This window comes from Ochotona curzoniae, unplaced genomic scaffold, assembly GCF_017591425.1.
Source record: "Ochotona curzoniae isolate NIBS_2020 unplaced genomic scaffold, NIBS_Ocur_1.0 contig_4514, whole genome shotgun sequence".
Taxonomy (NCBI): domain Eukaryota; kingdom Metazoa; phylum Chordata; class Mammalia; order Lagomorpha; family Ochotonidae; genus Ochotona; species Ochotona curzoniae.
Window position 1 is genome coordinate 5,465,300 of NW_024466312.1, and position 25,392 is coordinate 5,490,691.

The 25,392-nt window shown below is 52.7% G+C and overlaps 1 protein-coding gene across 1 annotated transcript; it reads right to left on the minus strand.

Moving 5' to 3' along the window:
• Positions 1-691: 691 nt before the first annotated feature.
• Positions 692-21,631, minus strand: ZNF142 (zinc finger protein 142). The gene is made up of 7 exons (XM_040986517.1): positions 21,268-21,631; positions 13,747-13,899; positions 11,706-12,521; positions 6,755-6,932; positions 3,207-6,093; positions 2,192-2,297; positions 692-1,426 (listed from the first exon to the last, which is right to left on the minus strand). Exons 1-7 carry the CDS (start codon positions 21,551-21,553, stop codon positions 957-959), a joined length of 4,896 nt encoding a protein of 1,631 aa, XP_040842451.1. The 5' UTR covers positions 21,554-21,631; the 3' UTR covers positions 692-956.
• Between the last annotated feature and the right edge of the window lie 3,761 nt (positions 21,632-25,392).

Consider the following 25,392-nt stretch of genomic DNA (forward strand, 5'->3'; position numbering starts at 1 on the left):
TGGGCAAGAAGGGTGGAGAGATGGGGAGAAAGAGGTTTCTGGGGTGCTTCCTGCACCTGCTATATTATAGGGACTGCGCTGTGGCTTCTAAGGGGTAAAAGAGGAACCCGAGTGTCACGTGGTCCTAGTCCTCCTGCAGTCGGCCTGGAAGAGTTGTGGTTTGTGTCTGCTGGTCTCGCACAACGATGTGGAGCACCCCATTTAACTTTCCTGGTGCATTCCAGGAATGACACAGCAAAGCACCAACGGACTCCTTGCCTGGAGACTGCCTGCCACAGGCATCCAATGTTTACTGTGCCCCTGGTGCTGTGGCCAAGCTTGGCCATGGACTGATGCAGAATGAGACTTTGTGGGGGGCAATGCCTGCTCTGCAGATAGACAAAGGCGCTTGGAGTAGAGAGCAAGTCAAGGGCTGGGACAGGTTCAAGGGTGGAGCAAAGCTGACCCGGGTGTGTTTCAGCACCAACCACTGGGTGGGGCTGGAAGAGGACAGAGTGGAGGTAGAGGTCTGCCCTGGGCTGAGCCTGGAGAGGCTGACCCAGGGATCTGGCTAAGCTGCGAGCTGGGGACGATTGCTGCCTGACCAGCTTCATAGCACCCTGGGTACAGAGGTGCATGCGGGCAGCTCCAACGGCTTGGAAGCCACCGCAAGAAAACGGGACTTGATCCAGTAAGAAGGAAAGAGAGGGTGAATGAAACCAAGATCTTATTGTTAGGACCTTTGGTGGAGAGAAGCTGGCCACTCCAGGCTGACCACACAGTGAGCCTCAGTATGACATCCCTGTGGGGGCCTGGGTCAACTTTTCACATAGCTGTTAATTTCAGTGTATCACAGCCAGACTCTCAGTCATTTTGACACCCCAAAGCCAGTCCCTCAAGAGCTCCGAGTACTCCAGGCCAGTTTCAACTTCTGTCTGTGCAGCTCAGGTCACAGTCCTCCAAGAGGGAGGGCCAACTCATCCCTCGGGCCCAGTGGGCAGGGCAGCAGGAGCGGGTGGCTGGGGCTCCTCCAGTTTCATGTCCTGCAGGTGCACCGTGGGAGTCGTGGGGTCCTTGCCTACACCTTGGTTTGGGTCAGCCTGGTCAGGGTGGTGCCTGCGTACGTGCTTGACCACCTGGAATTTCTGCTTAGCCTTGTAGCTGCAGAGGAGACAGAAGAAGGGGTAGCGGTCGGTGTGGGTGAGGGCGTGGTGGCGCAGGCCAGCAGCCCAGCGGAAAGCTCGGCGGCACACGTTGCACACGTAGGGTTTGGCTTCGCTGTGCTTGCGGAGGTGGGTCCGCAGCAGGAAACGAGTCTTGAATGCTTTGCCACACTGCTCACACATGAAGGCCCGAGCCTCACGGTGCCGCGTCTCTTGGTGCACACGCAGTGCGTCGGCCCGGTTGGTGCAGTATTCACACTCAGGGCACTGGTATGGCTTCAGGCCTACAGGACAGAGAACAAACCACCATGGAAGGGACTAGAATGTGGTCCAGTGGGCCATTAGAGTCACTGGGATCCCAGTCTATACATAAAGCAGGAAGCAAGCTGACTGACAAGCACCGCTGGAATGTTCCGGTCCTATCTGACATGTTGGCACCTCTCTCCCAGCTCACTGGGTGCCGTCACCAACTAGTCACCCCTGGTGGTAATGAGTATCCAAGTATTGCAAGGTTTCCAAACAGGAAATTCTCACCTTCTTTTGGCTATGGGGTACTCAGGGATTTGAGAATCCATTCAAACACAACTGCTTGTTTAACTCACAAAGTGAAAGAAAATGCTTACAGGGAAGAAGTGAAAGCAAACGAAGCAGTATTCAGAGAAGCAGAGGGCCCTGAAGTGCATCAGATCAGTTCTCCATTTGGGGCGCCACATGCAACAGTCCCAGTTACAGGACCAGGGGCCCCTGGCTGAGGTTGCAGGTAGTGGGTGGCATCCACACCCAGGAGGGTGGAAGGATGCTCTGAAGAGAGCAACTCTTCACTCACTCCTCCTCATCCATCCCAGCTCCACCCTGTCTGTGTAGGAACCAGGTGACCTGCTGGCAAGGTTGAGGGTCTCAGTGCTGGCCCTGGGGCAGCTTTTGCTAAGTACCCATGTGCAGGCCCTTAGGCCACCCCCTTCCAATCAGCACCCCTCCCACCTCTGTTCTGCCCACTGTCCCCAGAACATCCTCCACCTCCATGCAGCCTGCCAAAGCAGAGCACTCACCGGTGTGCTTGGTCATGTGGTACTTGAGCTGGTTGACCCACTTGCACTTGTAGCCACACTCAGGGCACAGGTACTTGCGTTCCTCCTTGTGGATTCTCATGTGGTACTGAAAGAGGGAAGGGCAGTGGGCAGAGAGCAGGCACCCCTTAACACTCACTACATGGGCAAGTTGGGGTCTATTCCATGCTCCTTCACCAACCAGACCTGCCCAGCGGGTCCCTGGGACACCAACCTAACCCATCTGACCTCACCTTATATCTGTCCTGACCAGCTTGGCAATGCCAATTGCTGTGCACATGTATAACACAGCACGGACTTCTCCATTTACTATGACAATGGGGAATGGTAAAAGTGTCCACATCTTGGGGTGGCTGTTGTCATATAGCAGGTGAATCCTTCAGTGTGTGACACTGGCCTCCCATGTCAGTGCCAGTTCAAGTCCTGACTGTTCTGCTTCAGATCCAGATGCCTGCTAATGCACCTGGGAAGACAGCAGATTTTCCAGGTACTTGGGCTTCCGTTGCCTGTGTGGGAGAGGGGATGAAGTTCCCGGGTCCAGCTTTGGTCTGGCCTAGCCCTGGCTGTTGTCGCCATTTGGGGGAGTCAAGAGCTTCATCGGGGTCTCCCATGTGGGTGCAAGGGCCCTGGCACTGGAACTACCTGCTGCTGCTCTCCCAGGCCATTAGCAGCAAGCTGGATTTGGAAGTGGAGTAGCCAGGATATGAACCAGTACCCATATGGGATGCTAGAATTGTAGGTGGTAGCTCCACCTGCTATACCACAATGCCAGTGTAGTGTTATAAACCTTATCACATGGCAAGCACATATATGGAATTGTATAACAATCCCATGGAGCATTCTCCCCTTTGTACGGGGTCAGGTACAGCCTTGGAGAAATCAGGAAGTTGCCCAAAGCCATGGAGCTAGTATTTGGAAGTCAAGATGAGAGAAAAATGGGGTAGCTTACCTCGGGGCCCGTACCCCTTCCGTTCTTTGTACCCTAGCCCGAGCTTACCTTGAGGCGGGAGGGGTCGGCACAGGCATAGGAGCAGAGGTGACAATGGTAAGGCTTCTCCCCTGTGTGGATGCGGCTGTGCCAGGTGATCTTCTGCCGGTTTTTGGTGCTGTAAGCACAGTCAGTGCACTTGTAGAGCCGTGTGCCCCCATGCCCTTTCACATGGTGGTCTAATACCAGCTGGTGGCGGCATGTGAAGTCACAAAAGGGACAGCGCAGAGGGGGCTGGCCGGTGTCCCCGCTGCTCTCTGAGGTCTCCTCATGCTGTTCCAGGTAGTGCTTGACCAGGCCTGCCCGCTCACGGGCGGCAAAGTTGCAGAGCTGGCAGCGGTGGCTAAAGTGCTGCTGCTTCCGGTGCTCCTCCAGGGCCGGCCGGCTGGAGAAGACCTCCTGGCAGGCCCCGCACTGGAGCTGGGGGTGCTGCTTCCGTGTGTGTCCCCGCAGGCTGGCAGGGCTGGGGCACAGTAGCCCACAGCGAGAGCAGTGCAGGGGCCCCTCGGTGGCCTCAGCGGGGGACCTGGGGGCAGGGTGGGTGGACTCTGGGTGCCGGCGCAGAGCATGCTGCTTTAGCGCTGTCTCTGAGCTGAACTGGGCCTCACACTGGGAGCAGGAAAAGGCGGGAGTGCCCTGGTGGCAGCTATTGACGTGGCGGGTGATGTCGTGGCGGAGGTAGCCACTGTAGTCACAGAGCGGACAGAAGTGGGTGGGTGTCTTGTCATGGACCCTGAGCTGGTGCAAGCGGAGCTTGGAGTTGGTGCCGAAGGTCTGGGGACAGGAGCTGCAGGGGATGCGGCCGACACCTGTGTGTCGGGACTGGTGTGCCTCCAAGCGGTACCGCCGGGTGGTGGAGAAGTCACAGAAGGGGCACTGATGTGGCTTCACACCCTCGTGCTTGAGGCGCCGGTGCTGCTGCAGGCAGCGGCTCTGCTTGCACGTGAAGCCGCAGTCTGCACATTGCAGAGCGGGCCGGGGCCCATAGGCTGGAGCTGCCGACGGGTGTTTCCGCTTCTGGTGGAGCCGTAGGGCGCCGGCGGCGGCAGCAGTGAAGGGGCAGAGGCCGCAGTGCAGCTCTCTGGATTTGTCGAGGGGACAGCCCCGGGTTTGGTGAGTTCTCAGGGCTCGTTCCTGTCGGCAGCTAAAGGGACATGTCGGGCAGGAGAAACGGGACCCCTTTTGCTTTGGAGTCACAGCTGTGTCCCCGTCCCCAGGGCCAGGTTCTGAGCTGTTGGTGGGCAGGGCAGCAGAGTCCCCGCTGCTCATAGGAGACACTGCAGGCTGGGCCACCTGTGCCAGCCCCCGCTTCCCACTCCCGCCGCGGCCTCCGCGGCAGCCCTCAGCCACATGAGAGCTGATGGAGGACAGCCTGGAGCAGAGGAAGGTGCATGAGGTGCAGTGAAACTTGCCCTGCTGGAAGTAGAACTTGTCAGGGACTTCGGGGGAGGAGGGCTTGCCTGCAGGAAGCCCTGGGGATCCCGAGGGAGGGGCCAGACCTTCCAGTGCTTCTTGGGGAGGACTGGGAGAAGTGTCCTGCAGAAGCAGGTGCTCCACCTCCAAGGCCGTGGGGCCAAGCTTCTCCACTTGAGCATCCTCAGATGCCTGTGGGCCTGGGAGCGGGGTGGGCCCAGGGCTGGGACAGTCTGATGTAGGCACAGCCTTGTGTTTCTTGATCAGAGCTGGGCACTTCTTCAGCAGGTGTGTGGTGAGGCCACGCTGCTGCTTAAAGCTGGCCCCACACTCGGGACACAGCAGGGCCTCTCGGCGGCCCTGGCAGCCGGTCCTGGAGTGCAGGGCCAGGGCCTTCTCGCGGCGAGTGATGAACGGGCAGTGTGGGCAGCGGAAGGCTGGGCCCTCTCCCTGGATCACCACCATCTGCACCCGCCCCTCCAGCACCAGCGCCTCTGCTTGCTCCTTGTCCTGCCTCCGGAGGGCTTTGAGCACCGCCTCACTCTCGGGCAGCTGGGCTGAGGTTGCTGGCTCAGAGGGCACACTTTCCTTGTAGCTTTCTGCCCAGCCAGGAGGAGCTTCCCCTGGGGAGGGAGGGTTTCTTGGGGGTTCAGGGATTGATTTCTCCAGAACAGGTCCCTCCTCGGCAGCCAAGCCCGAAGCGCCAACGCCTTCAAAGCTGGGCAGCTCTGGCTCTCCCATTGTCAGTGGCTCAGAAGCATCTAGGGATCTTAACTGGCCCGGGGCTGTTTCAGTCACCTCCTCCAGAGGGCGCATGGCCACAGGGCCCAGCTCTACTGTCAGAGCCTCCAGGTGCAGGGTGCAGCCTCCCTCCTCTACCTCGGCAGGGCTGAGGCTGTCCACCAAGTCGTCCCGATGGGGAGCCTCGCCTTGTCTCCTGGTGCTGTGTTCCTCATTGGTCTCTGGCAGTGCCTGGTTCAAACTGGGTTCGGCTCCAGCCCCTGGCTGGTGGCCTAGCCCCTCAGGCTGGGCTGACTGTTGGTTTGAGGGTTGCGAGTCTGGTGGGGGTGTGGGGCATTGCTTGGCTCCCTCTGGCTCTTGGCTGGCGTAACGGAGCTGCCAGACTTGGTCCCCTGGCACGTAGCCGTGGACCTTGCGCTTGTGAAAGAAGAGGGTGGTGTTGCTGAAGGTACGGTAGTCGCAGAGGGCGCAGCAGAACTCCCGCAGGCGGGTGTGCTTGCAGTTCTCATGGCTCAGCAGCGCCTGCTTGTGGCGGCTCTGGTAGCTGCAGTAGCGGCATGGGTAGAGCGGGGCTGGGGGGCCTGGGTGGTGCTGGGAAGCCATGTGCTTCTGCAGCTCGTACTTGCGCTTGCAGGCGAAGGCACACACCTCGCACATCAGGGACTTACCCTGGTGCCGCAGCTTGTGGCTGCTGAGCTGATCGGCTCGGTGGCAGCGGTAAGAGCACTGGTTGCATTGGTACCTGGTGAGGAAGGGGGTAGGCGGGGAGAAGGGGACGCCACTGCGATCAGTCAAGCCCAGAAGCTAACAGTCACCCCACACATACTCTGTGGGCTGGGGCTCTCCACTCACTATCACACATGTGTGGATTAGATCAGCTCTCCTCACTACTCCTCTGGGAGGTCGGCAGCTACTTCACAAACAAGGAGACCAAGGCAGAGTTGATGACCTGCCTGGGGTTGAGTTGGTGAGGGGCAGAGGCTGCCTAGTGTCAGGGCCTGCGCAGCCTCTGCAACTTTCCTAAAGCACAGGACGCCTCACCGTGTGGATGTGTAAGGCACTGACAGGACTCCAGGCCCACAGGGTACATTTCCATGTTTCTATCCTATTCTCCCCTTGGAGGCCTGAGAAGCCAGAGACAGTGAGCTGTGCTCACAGGCCGGAGGATGGGCCTGGATGTGCAAGTGGCTATGGCTGGGGACCTAAGTGTGGTGCCTAATGCACTTTCTGGGGACTGGACTCTGAGGATTCAGGTGACAGTCAGCGTCCAGCCAAGGCAGCAGGGCTGAGGTGGAGGAGCACATAAGGGTGTCAGGGGGAAGATGACCCAAGAAAGCAGTAGTTCCAGCAGGTGGCTCTGGGAGGATGCCTGCTCAACATGAGGTGCCCAAGTGTGCCCGTACCTGAGGTCGCCTGCATGCTTGCGCATGTGCACACTGAGGTAGTGCTTCCACTTGGTGACGTAGCCACACTCGGTGCACATATAATCCTTGGTGTTGGAGTGGGTCAGCATGTGCTTGGACAGGTAGCTCACGTCACGGCAGGTGAAGTCACACAGCTCACACTTATGGGGTTTCTCGCCTAGGGGGGATGTGGCATGAAGTGGGAAGAGAAGCCAGGTTAGAAGAGTGGCCAGACCATCCCCTGGGCAAGCATGCCCTGGGCCGGGTGGGAGCACCAGCCTCACGCTGGCTGGGAGGTGGAGCACTTCGGCCTCAGGCCATCCCACAGCCCTCCCACACGGGCACTCCCCTGGCTCCAATACCATAGCAGAGGTGGGGAGGGGAGAGACGGAGCTTTTGCATACCAGCCCTTTAGTCTGCTCTTACTTTGTCACTCAGCTTGCTGACACTTACAGCCAACTATTCCCTTTGCCACAATCCCTTCTAGCTTTTTTTAATAATTATTTAATTTATTTATTATTTATTTTTTTAAGACCCATTTATTTTTATTGGAAAGGCGGATATACAGAGAGGAGGAGAGACAGAGAGGAAGATCCTCCATCTGATGGTTCGCTCCCTAAGCAGCTGCGATGGCTAGAGCTGAGCCAACCCGAAACTAGGAGCCAGGAGATCTTCTAGGTCTCCCACACAGGTGCAGGGTTCCCAGGCCACAGGCAAGGAGCTGGATGGGAAGCGGGGTTACCAGGACCAGAACCGGCACCCATATGGGATCCCAGCGCGTGCAAGGTGAGGACTTTAACCACTAAGCCATATTGCCGGGCCCCCTTCTAGTTTCTATCAGACATCAGAATGCAGCTTAAAAACTGGGACTCGGGAACAGTAGGCTGTGTTCCATTGTTTGAAGTCACTGTGAGGCCAGCATCCCACAATGGGTTACAGGTTTGAGTCCTGGCTATTTTTCTTCCAATCCAGCTTCTGATGCACCTGGGAAGGCAGTCCATGATGGCTAAGGCCACCACCCCCAGCCACCCAGGTGGGAGACCAGGATGGAGTTCCTGGCTCCTGGCTGGCTTAGTTCAGGCTGTTGCAGCTATTTGGGGAATGAGCTAGCAGATAGAAGAGCTTGCTCTCTGTTTCTCTGTCACTCTGCCTTTCAAATAAAACAAATACCTCTGACTGAATTCTATGCAGAATAAAACTATTGCCAGTTAATCCCAACATAAGTATAGTACTCATTGTATGCCAGGCACCTTTCTGAGTGCTTTACGAAAGGAGGTGCTAAGGGTTGTGGCACGATGTCTCAGTGCCCAAGTCATTGTCTTGTTAGTGCCGGGATCTCATATGGATCCCAGCTCATGTCCTGGCTGATCCACTTCCTTTGACTCGCTGCTTGTGGCCTGGGAAAGCAGTAGAAGATGACCCAGAGCCATGTGTGAGAACGGAAGAGGCTCCTGGATCCTGACTTTGAATTAGCTCAGCTCTGGCCATTGTAGTCACTTGGGGAGGAGGAGGGAAACCAGAGGACAGAAGAACTTTCTTTCTGTTCTCTCTGTCTCTCATTATCTGTAAATCTGCCTTTGCAATAAAAATAAATAGATCTTAAAAAAAAGGCGGGGGGGGGGGGCAGCACTGTAACCTAGAGGCTAAAGTCCTCCTCGCCTTGAACACGCAGGACTCCCCTATGGGTGCCGGTTCTAGTCCTGGCAGCCTGGCTTCCCATCCAGCTTCCTGCTTGTGGTCTGGAAAAGCAGTAGAGGACGGCCCAAAGCCTTGGGACCTTGCAACCACGTGGGAGACCTGGAAGAGCTCCTGGCTTCGGATGAGCTCAGCTCTAGCCGTTGTGGCCACTTGGTGAGCGAATCAATGGGCAGAAGATCTGTCTCTCCTCCTCTCTGTATAAAACAAACAAACAAATAAACAAAAGAACTATTAGGCCCAGCGCAACAGCCTAGTGGCTAAATGCTCGCCTTGTATCTGCAGGGATTCTAAATGGCAGCAGTTTGTGTCTAAACTGCTCTACTTCCTTTCCAGTGCCCTGCTTGTACCCTGGGAAAGCTGTAGAGTTTGGTCCAAGGTCTTGGGACTCTGCACCCACATGGGAGACCTGAAAGAAGCTCCTCGGCCCTGATTTCGGATCAGCTCAGCTCCGACCACTGCAGCCATTTGGGGAGTGAACCGTCGGATGAAAGACCTTTCTCTTTCTCTTCTCTGTATAACTGCCTTTCCAATAAAGAAATTCCAAAAAAAAATTTTTAAAGATTTATTTATCTTTATTGAAAAGGCAGATATACAGAGAGGAGGAGAGAGAGGAAGATCTTCCATCTGATGGGTCACTCCTCAAGCGGCCGCAATGGCTGGAGCTAAGCCCATTTGAAGCCAGGAGCCTGGAGTCTCTTTTGGGTCTCTCATGCAGGTGCAGGGTCCCAAGGCTTTGGGCTGTCCTCAACTGCTTTCCCAGGCCACAGGCAAGGAGCTGGATGGGAAGTGGGGCCGCCGGTACTAGAGCCAGTGCCTGGTAAGTTCAAGGCAAAGACTTCAGCTGCAAAGCCATTGTGTCAGCCAAAAAGAAAATTTGTAACAAAAAAAAAAAAAAAAGAAGAGTCATATTTTATATAACTACCTACCTACACACACACACACACACACACACACACACACACACACACACGGAGCTATTAAGGGGCCAACAATAAAATCTGCTTGCACAGAGCTGGTGGAAGAGTCACCCTGTGGTTGACCTGTGCATGTCATCCATTGTCTGGGACCTGACACTAAGAGTTTGGGACCCATGTCCCTTCAGGACTCCTCCCCATTATCTCTGCTGACCCATCTGTTCCCTGTGATGAAGGCAAGCTGTGGTCTAGATCTGACACCTAGTGATGTGATCCTTATTAAGAAAAAAATTTTTGAAAGAGAGTTACAGAGAGGAGATACAGAGCTCTCGCGCCCTTGGTTCACTCTGTAAATGATTATAAACAGCTGGTGCTGCGCCAAACCAAAATGAGGCGGGGCCTGAAATTGTAGGTCTCCCGCATGTGTGCAGGGGACCCAGCACTTGTGCCATCTCTGCTCCTTTCCCAGGTGTATCAGCAAGCAACTGGATCAAACTGGTGCCCATAAGGGATGCTGGTGTCTGTCAGTGGCTTAATCTGTTGTGTCACAATGCTGGCCCCTAGCTACGTGATCTTAAAGCAGATCCGAGTTTAATTTCCCAAAGCCTCCTTTCTCTATCTGTCTTCCTTATAAGATTCATATTAGAGATGAATGGCATAATATACATGACAGAGTTCTGTACACTATTAAGCACCATACAGACGCATGGTTTTGGGAGAGGCCCCAGAAAAATGACATTCAATGAACCATTCAATGACAATAAGAATGACTGTCTCAAGCTGCCTAAAGTCTTGGACACAAATGTGTTCATGTTCCAGCAATCTGGCACTTACATGACAATTACAAATGGGATGGTAGTGGAGCAGGGAGCCTCCCTGGCTGTCACCTAAAGCATCAGGAATGCGAATATCCAACTAGATGGCAGGTGCAGTGTATGCTGTCATTATTCAATTAGATGTCAGATACAGTATAAGCTTTCATTTGGAGGTCTGTGTCCCATATGTGAATCCTTAGGTTTGAGTCCTAGCTCCACTTCCAATTCCAACTTCCTGCTCATGTGCACCCTTGGGAGGTGGTGGGTGAAAGGGCTCAAGTAGTGTAGTCCTGCTAGCCTGGACAGAGCTCCGGTCTCCTGGTTTTGGCCTGGCCTAGCCCCAGCTGTGTGGACACCTGGAGAATGAGGCAATGGAAAGCAGTAGTTTCTCCCTGTTCCTATGCCTTTGAAAATAAAAACAGACAAAAGGAGTTTGAGCTGAAACATGTACAACACCCATGTCACTGCCAAGTGACCCTATCTCTGTGATATGGTTGCCCAAGCTGGCGAGGACCATAATGTATCTGGCTGAATCAGTTTCCCTGCCTTCTTTCTTTCACAGCGCACCCCAACACTTGAATTGCCAAAGGTTATCTAGGGACCCGCAGCACTGGCATCCTATTATGGGTGCCAGTTTGAGTCTGGGCTGCTTCACTTCTGACCTAGTTCCCTGTATGCCCTGGGAAAGCAGTAGAGAATGGCTCAAATCCTTGCGCCCCTATAACCCACATGGGAGACTCAGACGTTCATGGCTTCTGGCTTCGGATCAGCCTAGCTCTGGCCATTGCAACATTTTAAGAAGTGAACCAGTAGATCGAAGATCTCTCTCTATCTCTTCTCCTCTTTCTCTGTGTAATTCTGCCTTTCAAATGTAAACCATAAATCCTTTTATTATTATTGTTATTATTATTATTGCAAAGTCAGATATACAGAGGGGAAGATCTTCCATCCACTGACTCACTCCCCAAGTGGCTGCAATAGTCAGAGCTAAGCCCATCCGAAGCCAGGAGCCAGGAGCTTCATGTGGGTGAGGGTCCCAAGGCTTTGGGCCGTCCTCAACTGCTTTCCCAGGCCACAGGCAGGGAGTTGAATGGGAAGCAGAGCTGCCAGGACTAGAACCAGCACTCATATGGGATTCTGGCACATTCAAGGCAAGGACTTTAGCAGCTAGGTCACCATGCCGGGCCTGAAAACAGTAAATCCTAACAAATAAATAAAAATTTATTTTTAAAATTAAAATCACCTGCTCTATCCTGGGTCTCCTCACCTCAACAGTATAGGTCCAATAAAGATAAAGAAAAAAAAATAGGGGTGGTCCCCCCAACATCTGGCGAGGGGTGAGGAAACACAGGATAAGGGTTCAGCCCTCAGCTCTGCCACTTTACTAGGTGAATGACCCTCAAGCCACAGCTGCTTTGTAAATGTGAAATGCCTGATCTGTGTTTAGGAATCCCCAGGCAAGTGGGACAAAGCCTGCAAGCTTCTCCTCAAGGCGCTCCCACAGCTGCTACCCCCACCACTCACCGGTGTGCAGCAGCATGTGGCGGATGAGCACCCTCTTGTGGGCAGTGGCGAAGCTGCACTCAGGGCACTGGTGGATCTTCTCATGCGCATGCATCTTGCCCACGTGGTCCTGGTAGGCCACCGGGTTGAAGGTGGCAAAAGGGCAGAAGGTGCAGCGCAGCTCTTCACTGCCAGGGTGGCCCTGCTTCTTGTGTTTGCGGAACAGGTGCTTGTTGGAGCAGGCAAAGTCGCAGTGGGGGCAGTGGAAGGCGAAGTGGCTCTTGTGGTGGGCCTCCATGGCCTCTGCTGTGGCAAAGAGCAGGGGGCATGCGTGGTGGCGGCACTCCACAGCCCGCAGCCCGTGGCTCTCCTTTAGGTGCTTGATGAAAGCCTTGCGATCGGCGCTGGTGTAGCCACAGTCTCCCTGGAAGCAGCGGAGGGGTGGTGGCTCGGCCGCCGTGTGCCCCTTGAGGTGCTCCTTGAGGGCCTGGCTGAGGCGGAATTCCTCCCGGCACACAGGGCACGCATAGGTGTCGGAGTAGAAGTTGGAGATATCCTCGTGCATGCTGGCCATGTGGCGGTTGAGCGCATTCCTCTCCACTGCACTGTAGTGGCACAGCGGGCAGCGGTGGGCCTTCTCGCCCAGCTCCCGCAGCAGGTGGGTCTTGAGCTTGCTCTTGCTAGTGAAGAACTTCTGACAGTTGGGGCACTGCAGGCTGGGGTCAGGGAAGTGGAGGTGCAGGTGTTCCACCAGGTGCGTCCGCTTCTTAAAGCAGCGCTTGCACTCTGGACACATGTGGGTCTTGAAGAGAGCCTCGGGACCAGAAACCGCATCACCTGTGGGAGGAAAGCAGAGGAGGGAGACAGATTTTTCAACAGGTCAGGGGCAGGTCACTTGGCAGAAGAACCCTCTCCCACCATCAAAGCCAATATGCACAGGCATAAACATTGTGTGGCCTTTCTCTCCACAAAACCAAACAACAGGGTTTCAAACACTGCAGTCTCAAAGAGACGAGACTCCAGTATTAATGGCTCAATTGGCTAATTCTCCATCTCCAAATGCTGTGATAGCATATGGACACTGGTTCATGTCAAGGCTGCTCCACTTTCCATCCAGCTCCCTGCTTGTGGCTTGGAAAAGCAGTAGAAGATGACCCAAGTCCTTGGGACCCTGCACCCATGTGGGAGACCCAGAGGAAACTCCTAGCACCTGGCTTTGGATCGGTTCAGCCCCAGGCATTGCAGCCACTTGGGGGAGTGAGTCAGTGGATGAAAGACCTTTCTGTCTCTCCTTCTCTTTTTAAATCTGTCTTTCCAATAAAAATAAATAAATCTTTAAAAATAAATTATAAAAATAAATAAAAAATAAGAGGACTTCTCAGCTCCTGTGGTGGTGGTCTGGTTGAAGTGCTTTATCCAGCTGTCCACTACTGCTGGGCCATTGTGTAAGTGATGCTCAAAAGAACCATCTGAATGGAACATTCTTGCTCCCTTCAACCTCGTTCTATGAAGACAGGCAGAAGGACTAGCAAGGTCACTGTGCAGGAAAGCAGCCCCAAAGGAGGGAACAGAAGTGAAAGCCAAGCACCCTTACTTTCCAACACTGGCTCCGTGGGCTCTGGATATGGAGTTGGCAAGAGATGCAATCTGTTTTCCTATAAACACACACACACACACACACACACACACACACACACACACACACACAATCTCTGTAGGATGCTTCTGATGTTTCATTAAGTTTGAAAACTGGAAACCAAGCATTTCAGGAAAAAAAATCTTAGGGTGTTCGATGCTAGACAGAACAGGCCAGTGATCACTCGAAGCCCTGGCATCTTTATTGTATGAGCAGCAGCCCCTGCATAAGAGCAAACTCTATGTACCCTTGCCTTGTGCTGCTGTTTACCTGCTGAGCATAGTTACTTCCCACTAGACCTTGACTTCTGAGTTAAGGAGGAATGGACAGGGTGGGAGGGCCTGGAACCCAGAAAACCAAGCTCCACAGCCTCCCTACCAGGTTCCTCCCTGTCAGAGGAGACATCAAGCCGAACAGCGCCATTACCTTCTACCTGCTGAGCCACCTGCACTTCATCCAGGGCTTGCTGGGCTTGCTGGGAGTCCTTCAGGGAACCACTCTCCTCTTTGTCCTCTTGGCCCGGCGAGGCTACACCTGTTGCCTTGGAAGGTTCTCCCTGTCCTGGAGGTAGTGTGGGAGCTGGAGACACAGAAATTTCAGTGAGGAATGAGGTCTACACTCCAGGAACTCATGACAGCACTGACTGCTCTGCTTCCTGGCTGCAAGAATCTCCTCCCCTCTCAACAGAGGACTTTTAGTTCTAAGTAAACAAATCTACTCCCACTCATGATGGAGATAAACAGTGATGCTTGGGTCTAAAGCAAACCAAACTACAAACACCAACCTCGGGTCCCTGGAAGGGAGGGAGGAGCTGTAAGATGCAGGGGTTGGGGCTGAGAGGCAGAGAATGGGTAGACAAGGCATCTAACTCCCAGGAAAAAGAGCTTCTCTCCAGGCACTGGATGATAGGAAGCTTAGGAAGGCCAGTTCTCATCAGGATCCGCGCTCTCCTGGCATCTATTTTCTCATGTTTTACACCTTTCCTTTCTTCCCCTTTCTTCTTCTTCTAAAGATTTCACTTATTCTTATTGGAAAATCAGATTTACAGACAGAAGGAGAGACAGAAAGATCTTCCATCCACTGGTTCAATCCCCACGTGGCTGCAATGGTTAGAGCTGAGCCGATCCGAAGTCAGGGCCCAGGAGTTTCTTCCAGGTCTCCCACATGGGTGCAGGATCCCAAGGCTTTGGGCCGACCTGTACTGCTTTCCCAGGCCACAGGAAAGGAGCCGGAGAGGAAGTGAAGCAGTCAGGATATGAACTGGCATTCATATGGGATTCTGGCATGTGCAGGGCGAAGACTTTGGCTGCTAAGCTAGCATGCCGGGACCTCTTCCATCTACTATCTATGTATCTATTAATCTACCACCCACCTATCCATCCATCCTTCCTGAGAACAAAGAGTTAAGAATCAGTAAAGCAGGGTCCGAAAGTGTGGCTCAAGTCTTCAGCCTAGCCTAACCTTGGCCATTTTGGCTACTGGGGGAATAAACCAGAGAATGGAAGATCTGTCTCTCCCTGTGTCTGTAACTCTGCCTTTCAAATAAAGAAATAACTTGTTAAAAAAAAGATCAAGATGTCAAGTTCACCTGTAAACTCCATACTCTTTAAAAAAAGAAAGCAAGGAATTTGGCCACATGTAGCCTGAGGCAAAAGTCACTCACTGTCACAAAGATTCCCTCCTTTTCCCACTTATCTTGACTGGTTTCTAGGTACCTTTCCATGCCTCCCGGTGGTCCTGTTCTCCGGAGCCATTATCTTCAATTCCACAGCACTGAGAGTAAACACCTCTTGTGGAAGGCCGACTGTGATCACATGGCAGGAGGGGGCTATGTGGGCCTCCAGCGCCAGCCTCCTACCTGACAGCAGCTCCGAGGATGGACAAGACCTGAGCAGCAGCACAAGACTGTTCTCCCCACGACCCTGCCCCATGGCTCAGCTGATGCTGCAGCCCAGGAAGCTGCAGTGGCTGCAGTGGAAAGGGCAGTGGGCCTGCCAGTGCAGCTCCATGGCCTGCTGGCTCCCGAAAAGCAGGGGCAGCCCTGGAAAGAACAGGACACAGAACTGCTCCATAGCTCTGCCTCAAGTGCTGCTGCACCTTGCGATCTTTGGCAGAGAATATGCAGCCGGCCTCTGGGCATGAGAAGGTGCCAGGTGGGACCCAGTGAAGCTTGACATGGTGCTTCAGGGTGGGGGGTTGAGCAAATTCCTGTTTGCATACAGGGCATGGCAGGGGGCTTTCTCGGGGGCTGTGGCCCTACAGAGGCCCCCAGGGGGGTTAGATTGCTGGTGGGCAGTTCTAGAGAGCATGGGGGGCTAGAGAGGCCCTGCCTGGGCTGAATGTGGGTCTTAGAGCACTGGTGCAGAGCCAGCAGACCAGGCTATGTGAAGCTCTGTTCCAGCACTCACAGTACACCTCCACATCTTTATCAGGACTCTCGCAGGCAGAGGACCGACAGAGAAAGGCACAGAATCAGATAGGAAGAGGTCCACGGTTACTGGGCGAAATATGGGGGAGACTGTTTTTATTGGTGAGGTGCAAATGGACTTGAGTCTGACTCTGCACTGGCTCTGCACTGGGATAGTGTAATTGGCAACCTGCTTTTGGGTGTTTGGTATCTAGCATGGCCCCTGCCACAAGACAGGTACTCAATAATACATTGTGACTAAATGAAATGAAAAAGAAAAATGGAGAGCATTAAGCAAAGGTAATATATGTTGTCCAAATAAAAAACCTGAAATTCCCAAAAGATCAAAAATGACAAATGAGGCAGAGCCCCTACACTACAAAATGCTAACTTTTAAATTCTGGAAAGAACTTTTCCAAGGCATAGGAGTGCATCAATGAAGAGCACTCTCTTTGGAAAGTGCAAAATGACCTCCGCAGGAATTGCTGGCAGGACCTTGGTGAAGGACGACTTAGGAAATGTCCCCATCTGGTCCTCCGACAGACCTAATGAGAAAGGACTGGGATTCTACAAGGTTAATGCCACTGCCCAATGTGTCTCAATAGCAGAGCCACAACTCAAACACAGGTTTTTAATTCTGCTCATCCTTTTCTTGTTTTCTTATTTGTTTAGAAAAAGCCCAATGTAACAATTCAGATGATGCTAAGGGTCACAAAGAATAGAAACTCCTGGGCCCAGTGCAGCGGCCTAGTAGCTAAAGTCCTCCTCGCCTTGGACGTGTCGGAATCCCATATGGGTACTGGTTTGTATCCAGCTGCTCCACTTCCCTTCCAGTTCCTGGCTTGTGGCCTGGGAAAGCAATAGAGGATGGCCCAAAGCCTTGGGACCCTACGTTCACATGGGAGACCCGGAAGAAGCTCCTGGCTCCTGGCTTTGGGATGGCTCAGCTCCAGACACTTGGGGAATGAACCAGCAGACAGATGTTCCTCCCTGTCTCTCCTTCTTTTGTAATTCTGACTTTCAAAAAAAAAACAAAAAAAGTCTTAAAACAAAAATAACAACTCCCCACTCTCACACACTGTGGTCTGTGACATACTGGTGTCAGAACTTTGGTTGTGGTTCTATGAAATCTACCGTCCCAGTTATTACAAATCAGAGACATTTCTTTTAAATCTATGAGTACATTAAAGCTCCACCCCTTCCTTTTTGGTTCAGCTCATGCTTGGTATTTCAGAGCATAGATACAGCAATATGAACTCCTGCCCTTAATCATGGACATCTAAGATGTTTCCAACCATAACAAATAAACTGTGACAGGTTCTTGCTCCTATACTCGTGTGCGCATGTGTCTGTCAGACAAAGTCCTAGAGAATGCACACCGTTGAACTTGCCATCCAGTGCACCTGATCTTCAGGAGAGTAAGCTGTGAGGACAGTGTTTCCGCACACACTCGCCGGTCCTGGGGAGTCTCAAAACTATTTTTTTTTTTTTTTTGCCAAAGTTGAGAGACAGCAATGGTTGGAATGGGATTTATTTTTGTGTTAGTGAGGTTAAGCATCCTTCCTGATGGTTATTCACTTTTTAATTCCTCTTCAACGAATAACATGAAGACAACTTCCCAACCTCAAAGCGACCACTTTGCTTTTGTATCTACTGTCTTTTTTTCTTACTGTAGAACTTTAGATTTTAAAGATATTGGCCTTGTCTTATACATTACAAAAGCTTTTACCCAGGGTTCCCCCCCCACACACATACCACACAAAAGTTTAGAAATATGATCTAGTCAAATTAGCAGCTCTTGCCCAGTTTTCTGTCCATATGCTACAGTGCCAGGAAGAATGGTGACAGCTGCACCTGAAGGACCGTAGTTAAAAAACAAGAACATTTCATGAAAATCAGAGGTTGTAGAGAAAGGAAGAATAAAGAGGAGATCTTTCTTCTAGATAAACACAAGCATTCAATGCTTGACCTCAGCACGCCTTGGGTGAATGAAGTGTGTGACACACACAAGGAACCAAGGCAGGGAGTCCCCAGGGCAGCCCTGGAAGCTGTGCCAAGCTGTGCCAAGCTGAGGGTGACAGTGACAGGCTGGGACTTGGGCCTGATTCTTGGCTGCAGCTCCTGGGTGGCAGGTTTGATATGAAGGAAAGAATTTCTGATGAATCAAGAGGAAGAACAGGGCAGAATTGGGCAGGTGCCACCAAGGCCTGCCCTTGGGATCCCCATGGAGGAGACAAAAGGCAGTGCTTGTAGGAGCACAGTCAGCCATGTGCCACTGTGGGCAACTTTCCATCAATACACATCAGCTGCAAAACCAATGACCACATCTCAGAGTATAAAAATAGAGCGATCCTGGCATCCTCAGCATACTAACACTGGAGGGTCAAAAATATCCCAGACCACTGGAACTTCCGACAGCCTGCTGGCTGCTGAGGGGTCTCAGGCCAGGGCATCTTCATGCTCAGATCCCTGACTCCAGCCACTGCGTGCACGTTGTGAGCTGTCCCCATTTGGCGCCAGAATCCACCTGGTTGCCTGGCTAGGAGCTCTGGGGTTTTGGTTCTTTGAATCACTGCTTAGGTAGTTCCAGGTTGAACCCACTGTGCTTTTGGGATGTGAATCAATCCTAAAGATTTTCAATGACAGTAACTCTTCCTTTGACGAACTTGTAATCACTGAATAATGCTGAGCACCGAACACCAGTTCATGCAAAAGCTAAGGGTCGGGGCTTGTACAGCAGGATATCCTATTACCTGACATGATGATAGATCAGGAGACAGGTCACATTAGGCAGGGCCATGACAATAGCTAGCACTTGAAAATCGTATCTGGGGGTAGATTCTGTGAGGGATGTATGGGCCAAACCCTGTGGAAATACTAGTCCCACAGATTAGCTCAAGAGTTGGGGTGGTGATGGACTAAGCTAGGTGTGACCAAGGAGCCTGCCGTCAATCACAGATAAAGGAACCAACAACAGTCTGGACTGGTCAAGGCAGCAGCACCAGAATGTGCATCCTGAATAGGGTGTGGGGTGAGCTGGGCTGCAGCATTCACCAGCTCATACAAGGCCAAATGGAAGGCCAGACTGCGCTGGGCACTGGCCTAAAACCCAATGGCATGTATGAGAACTGGGTCTGGTGGTGGATCAAGTGGAGGAACTTGGGAAACTCACCTAGTGAGTCATAGCTTCTGCTGGTGAACATGTGGTCCAGACTTGGAGTCAGACAAGCTGGGCAAAGTAGCTCCAACAGCTGGCTAATGTGTCAATTGGTAATGGAACGGGGTGGATCAGGCGGGAATGAGCAAACCTTAGTCCACAAGCAAAACTAGAAACCAGGATGGAGCACAGGTCATGCCGAGCTAGGCTCTTGCACCTACTGGTCTGTGTGAGCCAGGGACACTAAACCACAGTGTCTACGGCAGAGGTCGGGACAGGTGAGGGGCTGTGCCAAGCTGAGTCTGAGCAACCACTGGCATGCATGTGATCTATGGCTGGGAACAGGCCCAGTTGGGGAGCTAAGGGGACACCCTAGCTGGTTGAGGTTCCCACCTAGGGGCTCATGGGCTGGAATGGGGGCTGCGTTCTGATCAGGATACAGTTGTAGTTTCCCTTGGCACAAGTGTGGACTGGGATTGGACACACCAAGCCAGGCCAGACTCCAACACCTTCTGGTGTTCTGGAGGACCAGGGCAGACGTGGGGCAGATTAGGCTATGTCTCAACCCCTATTGAGCCACGTATGAGCTATATGTGGGTATGGACGACCCGTGGCTGAGCTGAAACATCCAACAGCAAGAACCAGACTGGCTTGAAGGCCAGTCAGGAAAAGCTACTGTTCCTGCTAGGACAGGAGGTGGACTGAGTAGGTCTGGCTCATGGACCCACTGGTATGTGTGAAATCTGGCATTGGGAGGGGTTCTGATGGAGGGGCTTGGACAACTCCTCTGGCAGGACACAGACCTGGCAGGTAAGCGCAAGAAACATGATAGGAAACAGCCCAGAATAGGCCATGGAAAGTTTCCCACTGGCATACATTTGGCCTGGGTCAGGGGCAGACCAGACTGAATCAGTTCATGTCATCCACTGGCGAATCCAAGCACCAGAACAGAGTGTGGATTGAGCCTGGTTTGATCGCAACAAAAACAAGTTCACAATACGGAATGCCAAGGTGAGGTTACCTGTACCAGATGTGACTACAGCGCCCAACAGCACACATGAGAACCAGGAAGGGAGGGGGTGGAGCCGGCAGGGGGAATAAAGGGGAGTTCCCTTGCCAGACAGCTATTCCCACCGGAGAGCGTGGGCTGGGATAGGGGCAGACCAGACTAGGCAGGGCTACAACACCTGTGCGCCTCATGTGGACTAGATCAGGGAAAAGCCAGGCTGGACTGATTGTTCCTACTGGTGCAAACTATAATTAGAGTGGGTGAGGGTTGTTTGGGCTTAGCCACAGCATAAGCTAGCAGAAGCTGGCACTGGGGGCTAATTCTGTCAAGTCAAACCACAGAACCACCTGGAGAGTGCATAATCCAGGAGTGGGAGAGGCTTGGGGGGGAAATAGTGGTCTCCTCCCTCTTGGGTTACCACTCCCACAGGAGGGCATGAACAGTAGGACAGGGGCTGGGGTGGCTAGACAGACACGCAACAGCATCTGTGTGGGCAGCATAGTGGAGCTGGTTAGATAGAACTAAACTTTAATACCCACTGACATGTATGAGAGCCGAAAGGGATGTGGGACAGACTGGACTAGTCTACTACACATACTGGAAACCAGGGTAGGGGGTGGGTCTGGTGGGGGTTATTGTAGGTCGCTCCAACTAGGCTGCAGCGCCCACTGGTTTATGCGAGGGCTGAGTGTGTGCTGGGCGGAGCCAGGCTGAACTGCAACACCCATTGGTTCCAGTGGAAGTCAGGGCTGAAAGCAGGATCAACCCAGCAATTGCAACTATCAGCTGATCGGGGCGATGGACTGTGCTGGGCCCTGTACTTGCTAGCACATACAAGAATCTGGACTGGGAACACCTCAGACAAAGTTTCTTTGGGGATCTCCCCAATCGAAATGCTGGACTGGAACCCTAACCAACAAAAGACAGAAGACAGAAGAAGTCAATCAACCACCTTAGCTGCATGTTGGCAGCAAAATACTGGGCAAATGGAGACTTTGTGATGGACTATGTCAATCAGTGGATTCTTTGACGATCTCATAGGGCTTGGAGTGGCGAGATTGGCAGCGATTCATAACTGGGGAACTATCAAAACCACTTGAGCAAGACCCTCAGAGTATGCCCCACATCCAGGACCTGGGGTGGGTGGGAAACTGGGTGGGGCTTCTCCCTCAATATCCCCCTTTACCTCAGATACATGAAGGAAACAATATGGAAATAATAGTCTTATCCACTTTCCTATAGCCCTTGAACCTTTTAACCCTGGTTAACTATGTAAAGATTGTCAAATATATAATAAAAAAAATGAAAAAAAAAATAGCCCACACCAAGCCTTGGGGCCGCATGTCCCACGGGCCTGCTAGCAGCTGTCAGTACCTGGGTTCCCTTCAGGTGCACCTGGGGACAGGGTTCCCGCGACTGCTTCCACAATGATCTCCATGTTCCCGGCGTTCTCGTCCGTGGTGGTGGCCTCTACCAGTAGACAGCCTGGGTCAGCAGGCAAAGGCACAGGCTCCCCAGAAGGAAAGGAGCTCGGGGAGGGTCCCTCCAGGATTCCACGGCCAGGAAGAGGTGGGGGGATCAGCAATAGTTCAGGGCACAGCTCATCCATCTCCCTGGGGGTACTGTCTGGCAGAGAGGTCAATGCAGAATCAGACATCATCTGCAGTGTGTAGGCTGTGGCTGCCTAGATGCTGACAAAACATTAAGGAAAAAAAAAAAAACCAAACACATGGTTAACTTTTTCTTCCCAAGAGGTATGAGTACTGGGCACAGTGCCCATCCATCTGGGCCTTTCCTTGCCTGGCAGTAGGCCACACCCCATCAGCCTAAATAGGGTCCTCTCTTTTTATGACAATGTGTGAAACCAAAAGTATGAAAATGATATTAGGATTGATACCAAGGAGAGATCCAACAAGTTTTGGCCAACATATTAAAAACGGCAGGTTATTTATTGATTTGTTTTTAAACTTATTTATTTGAAAGACAGAGTGACACAGAAAAACTAATTTTCTGTCCTCTAGTTCTCTTCTCAACTAGCCACAAAAGCCAGGGTTGAGCCAGGCTGAAGGTAAGAGCCCAAGTCCTCAATCACTCAGCTGCTGCCTTCCAGGTGTGTTAGCAGGAAGCTGGCGGGGCAGCAGAGGAGCCAGGACTCAGGAGGCACTTCCTTACGGGAGGCAGGAGAACCAAGTGGAGGCTGATGTTGCCTCCTGCAGGTTCATGTCTTTCCTAGTGACATGACATTGGTCAGATCATAAAGCAATCTGGCTCTCAGTTTCTAATGCACAAAAAGATCAGACATGGCCATAGAATCTCAAGGCCCTTTCTCTCCTAAGAGCTGATGGTCTCCTCCTCGGCACTGGTATGGCTCCTTCCTCCACCATCTGGCTCCTGCTGGCCTCCGCAACTCAACTTCCACAGTTCCTCTCAACAGACCTCAATGCCAGATGACCCGCCATTCTCTGCCGAGCACATTCTCTTTATTTTTACTTGTTAGAGTTACAGAGAGAGATCTTCCATCTGGTTTACACCAGCCACAACAGCCAGAGCTGAGTTGAGCTAAGCTGAGGCTGGAAGCCAATAGCTTCTTCTGGGTCACCCATGTAGGTGCAGGGATCTCAAGGCCTTGAGCCACCTTCTGCTGCTTTCCCAGACCATAAGCAGAAAACTGGAACGGAAGTGGAGCAGCCCAGACTAGAACTCAGTGATGTCAGCGTCGTAGGCACAGGGTTAGCCTGATGTACCACCGAGTCATCCCGGCCACATTCTCTTCAACATACACACCCTTCTGCCTCTCTCTTGCCTTCTCAATCTCTGTCTAATCAACTCTTAATTATCCTTTAAGAAGCTGTTGCGATAGAGGCCTGACGGGGTAACCTAGTGCTTAAAGCCCTCGCCTTGAATACACTGGGATCCCATATGGGCACTGGTTCTAACCCTGGTGGCTCTGCTTCCCATCCAACTCCCTGCTTGTGGCCAGGGAAGGTGGTCGAGGGCAGCCCAAGACCTTGAGACCCTGCGCCTGTGTGGGAGACTCAGAAGAAGCATCAGGCTCAGCTCCAGCTGTTGGGGCCGCTTGGGAGAGTAGATTGGCGGACAGGTCTTCCTCTCTGTCTCTCCTCTATATAATTGATTTTCCAACAACAACAACAAAAAATGAATGAATCTGGTTTGGTGTGATAGCATAGCGGTTAAAGTCCTTGCCCTGAGCCCGCAGGATCCCAAATGGGTGCCGGTTCTAATCCCGACAGCCACGCTTCCCATCCAGCTCCCTGCTTGTGGCCTGGAAAAGCAGTTGAGCACGGCCCAAAGCCTTGGGACCCTGTACCCGCGTGGGAGACCCAGAAGAGCTCTTGGCTTCAGATTGACTCGGTTCCAGCCATTGTGGTCACTTGGGGAGTGAACCATCGGACAGATCTTCCTCTCTGTATATCTGCATATATATCTCTGTTTATCTCTCTATAAAAATAAATAAATCTTAAAAAAAAGAATAAATCTTTCAAAACAAACAAAAACAACACAGGAACCCCAGACAACGGCTTAATGGCTAAACCCTCTCCCTTCAAACACCATATGGGCACCGGTTTGTGTCCCAGTTACTCCACTTCTCATCTTGCTCCCTGCTTATCGCCTGGGAAAGCATAGAGGATGGCTCAAAGCCTTGGGACCCTGCACCGACATGGGAAACTTGGAAAAAGCTGCTGGTTTCAGATCTGCTCAACTCTAGTCACTGAGGTCATTTGGGGAGTGAGCCAGTGGATGAGAGATCTTTATCTCTGTCTCTCCTCTTTGTAAATCTGCCTTTCCAATAAAAATAAATAAAAATGGCTCAGTGGCTAAACTCGCTTTGCATGCTCCAGGATCCCATGTGGGAGTTGGTTTGTATCCTGGCTGCTCCACTTCTAATCCACCTCTCTGCTTGTGGCCTGGGAAAACAGTAAAGGATGGTTCAAAGCCTTGGGACCCTGCACCCACGTGGGAGACCCAGAAGAAGCTCCTGGCTTCTGGCTTTGAACAGAAGCAGCTCCTGGCTCTGAATTGGCTCATCACTGGCTGTTGCAGCAACTAAGGGAGTGAACCAGCAGATTAATATATTTGTTTAAAAATAATATTGTTCTTTATTTTTATTTTTTAAGATTTTTTTTATTGCAAAGTCAGATATACAGAGAGGAGGAGAGACAGAGAGGAAGATCATCCCTCCGATGATTCACTCCCCAAGTGAGTGCAATGGCTGGTGCTGCGCCGATTTGGAGCCAGGAGCCAGGAACCTCCTCCAAGACTCCCATGCAGGTGCAGGGTCTCAAGGCTTTGGGCTGCCATGCTTTCCCAGGCTACAAGAAGGAACCTGGATAGGAAGTGGAGCTGCCGGGATTAGAACCAGTGCCCATATGGGATCCCAGCACGTTCAGATGAAGACTTTAGCCACTATGCTATTGCGCCGGGCCAGATGAACATATTTTTGTCTGTCTCCTTCTCTTTGCAAATCTGCCTTTCTAATAAAAATAATAAATCTCAACAAAGAAAAAAAAAACAGACACATGGCTCCATCCAAGGAAAACTGGTGACCTTGTACCAAGATGATCAAATCAAGGGGTTCCTTGCAGTTTAAAGCAACGCAACTTCCCAAATTTCACTTATTACTGTCCTACAGCCTCAACAGGGAAATGAATGGCAATTCAAGGGCACATTCCGCCGCTAAATTCGACACTGAATGGTCAAAAGGATGTAAGGCAATAGTTAGAAATGACAGCAGTCACACGCAGCCGCTCAAGGGCAGGCATCACCCAACCGCGAGGTCAAGGCAACTCTCCCCACACCCAGCCACGGAGGCTCCGGGCGGGGCCGCCCTCCAGGGACGGCTTCAGGTGGGGGCCAAGGAGGAGGCGGCGCCCCCTTCCTTGGAGAACCTTCACCTGGGGTGAGGTGGGCGGGAGCTTTCGGGCCGGGCCCTGAGGGACAGAGAGGTCAAATTAGATAGAGGGAAGGTCCGGACTACGCGAGCCTCCCGCCCCGCCCTCCGGCTGTCACCTGTCCTCGGTTGACTCACCGCGTGGCCGGGGACCGAACCCTCCGCCTCGCTCCTCTGGGCCTCCGCCTTCCTATCTGTGGAGTGGAGGCGGTGACAGCGTCCTCACCGCCGGGCTGGAGCTTGATCGCAGGAGCCGGCGGACGTCGGAGGCGGCTTGTAACCTGCAAGGCTTGGGGTGGAGCGCCGGGACGAACACGGACGAATCGGAGAAACGGAGGCTGCAGCAGGTACCCAGACAGGGGTCCAAGCCGTGACGCCGCTGCTCCCAGCACCTCCTCCTGGGGTCCCACCGCCCAGGCCTACGCCCATCTCTGGGCTTGTCCACACGCACACTCCTTCTCAGCTCCCACCCGGCAGCCTCTCACTCACTTGCCGGCCTATGGCCGGCGGGAGCCTCACCTCTAAGGTGGACCGCGGCTGAGGCGGCCTCCCCGGGCGCCCTTGGCATGACCGCCTCCGGCCCAGCAGCC

Coding starts and splice junctions, on each gene's coding strand:
- ZNF142 (XM_040986517.1), bottom strand. CDS start 21,553: ATGATGTCTGATTCTGCATTGACCTCTCTGCCAGACAGTACCCCCAGG. Junction 13,900..21,267: donor TGCACCTGAAGGGAACCCAG/GTACTGACAGCT, acceptor CTGTGTCTCCAG/CTCCCACACTACCTCCAGGA. Junction 2,298..3,206: donor CCGACCCCTCCCGCCTCAAG/GTAAGCTCGGGC, acceptor TCCCTCTTTCAG/TACCACATGAGAATCCACAA.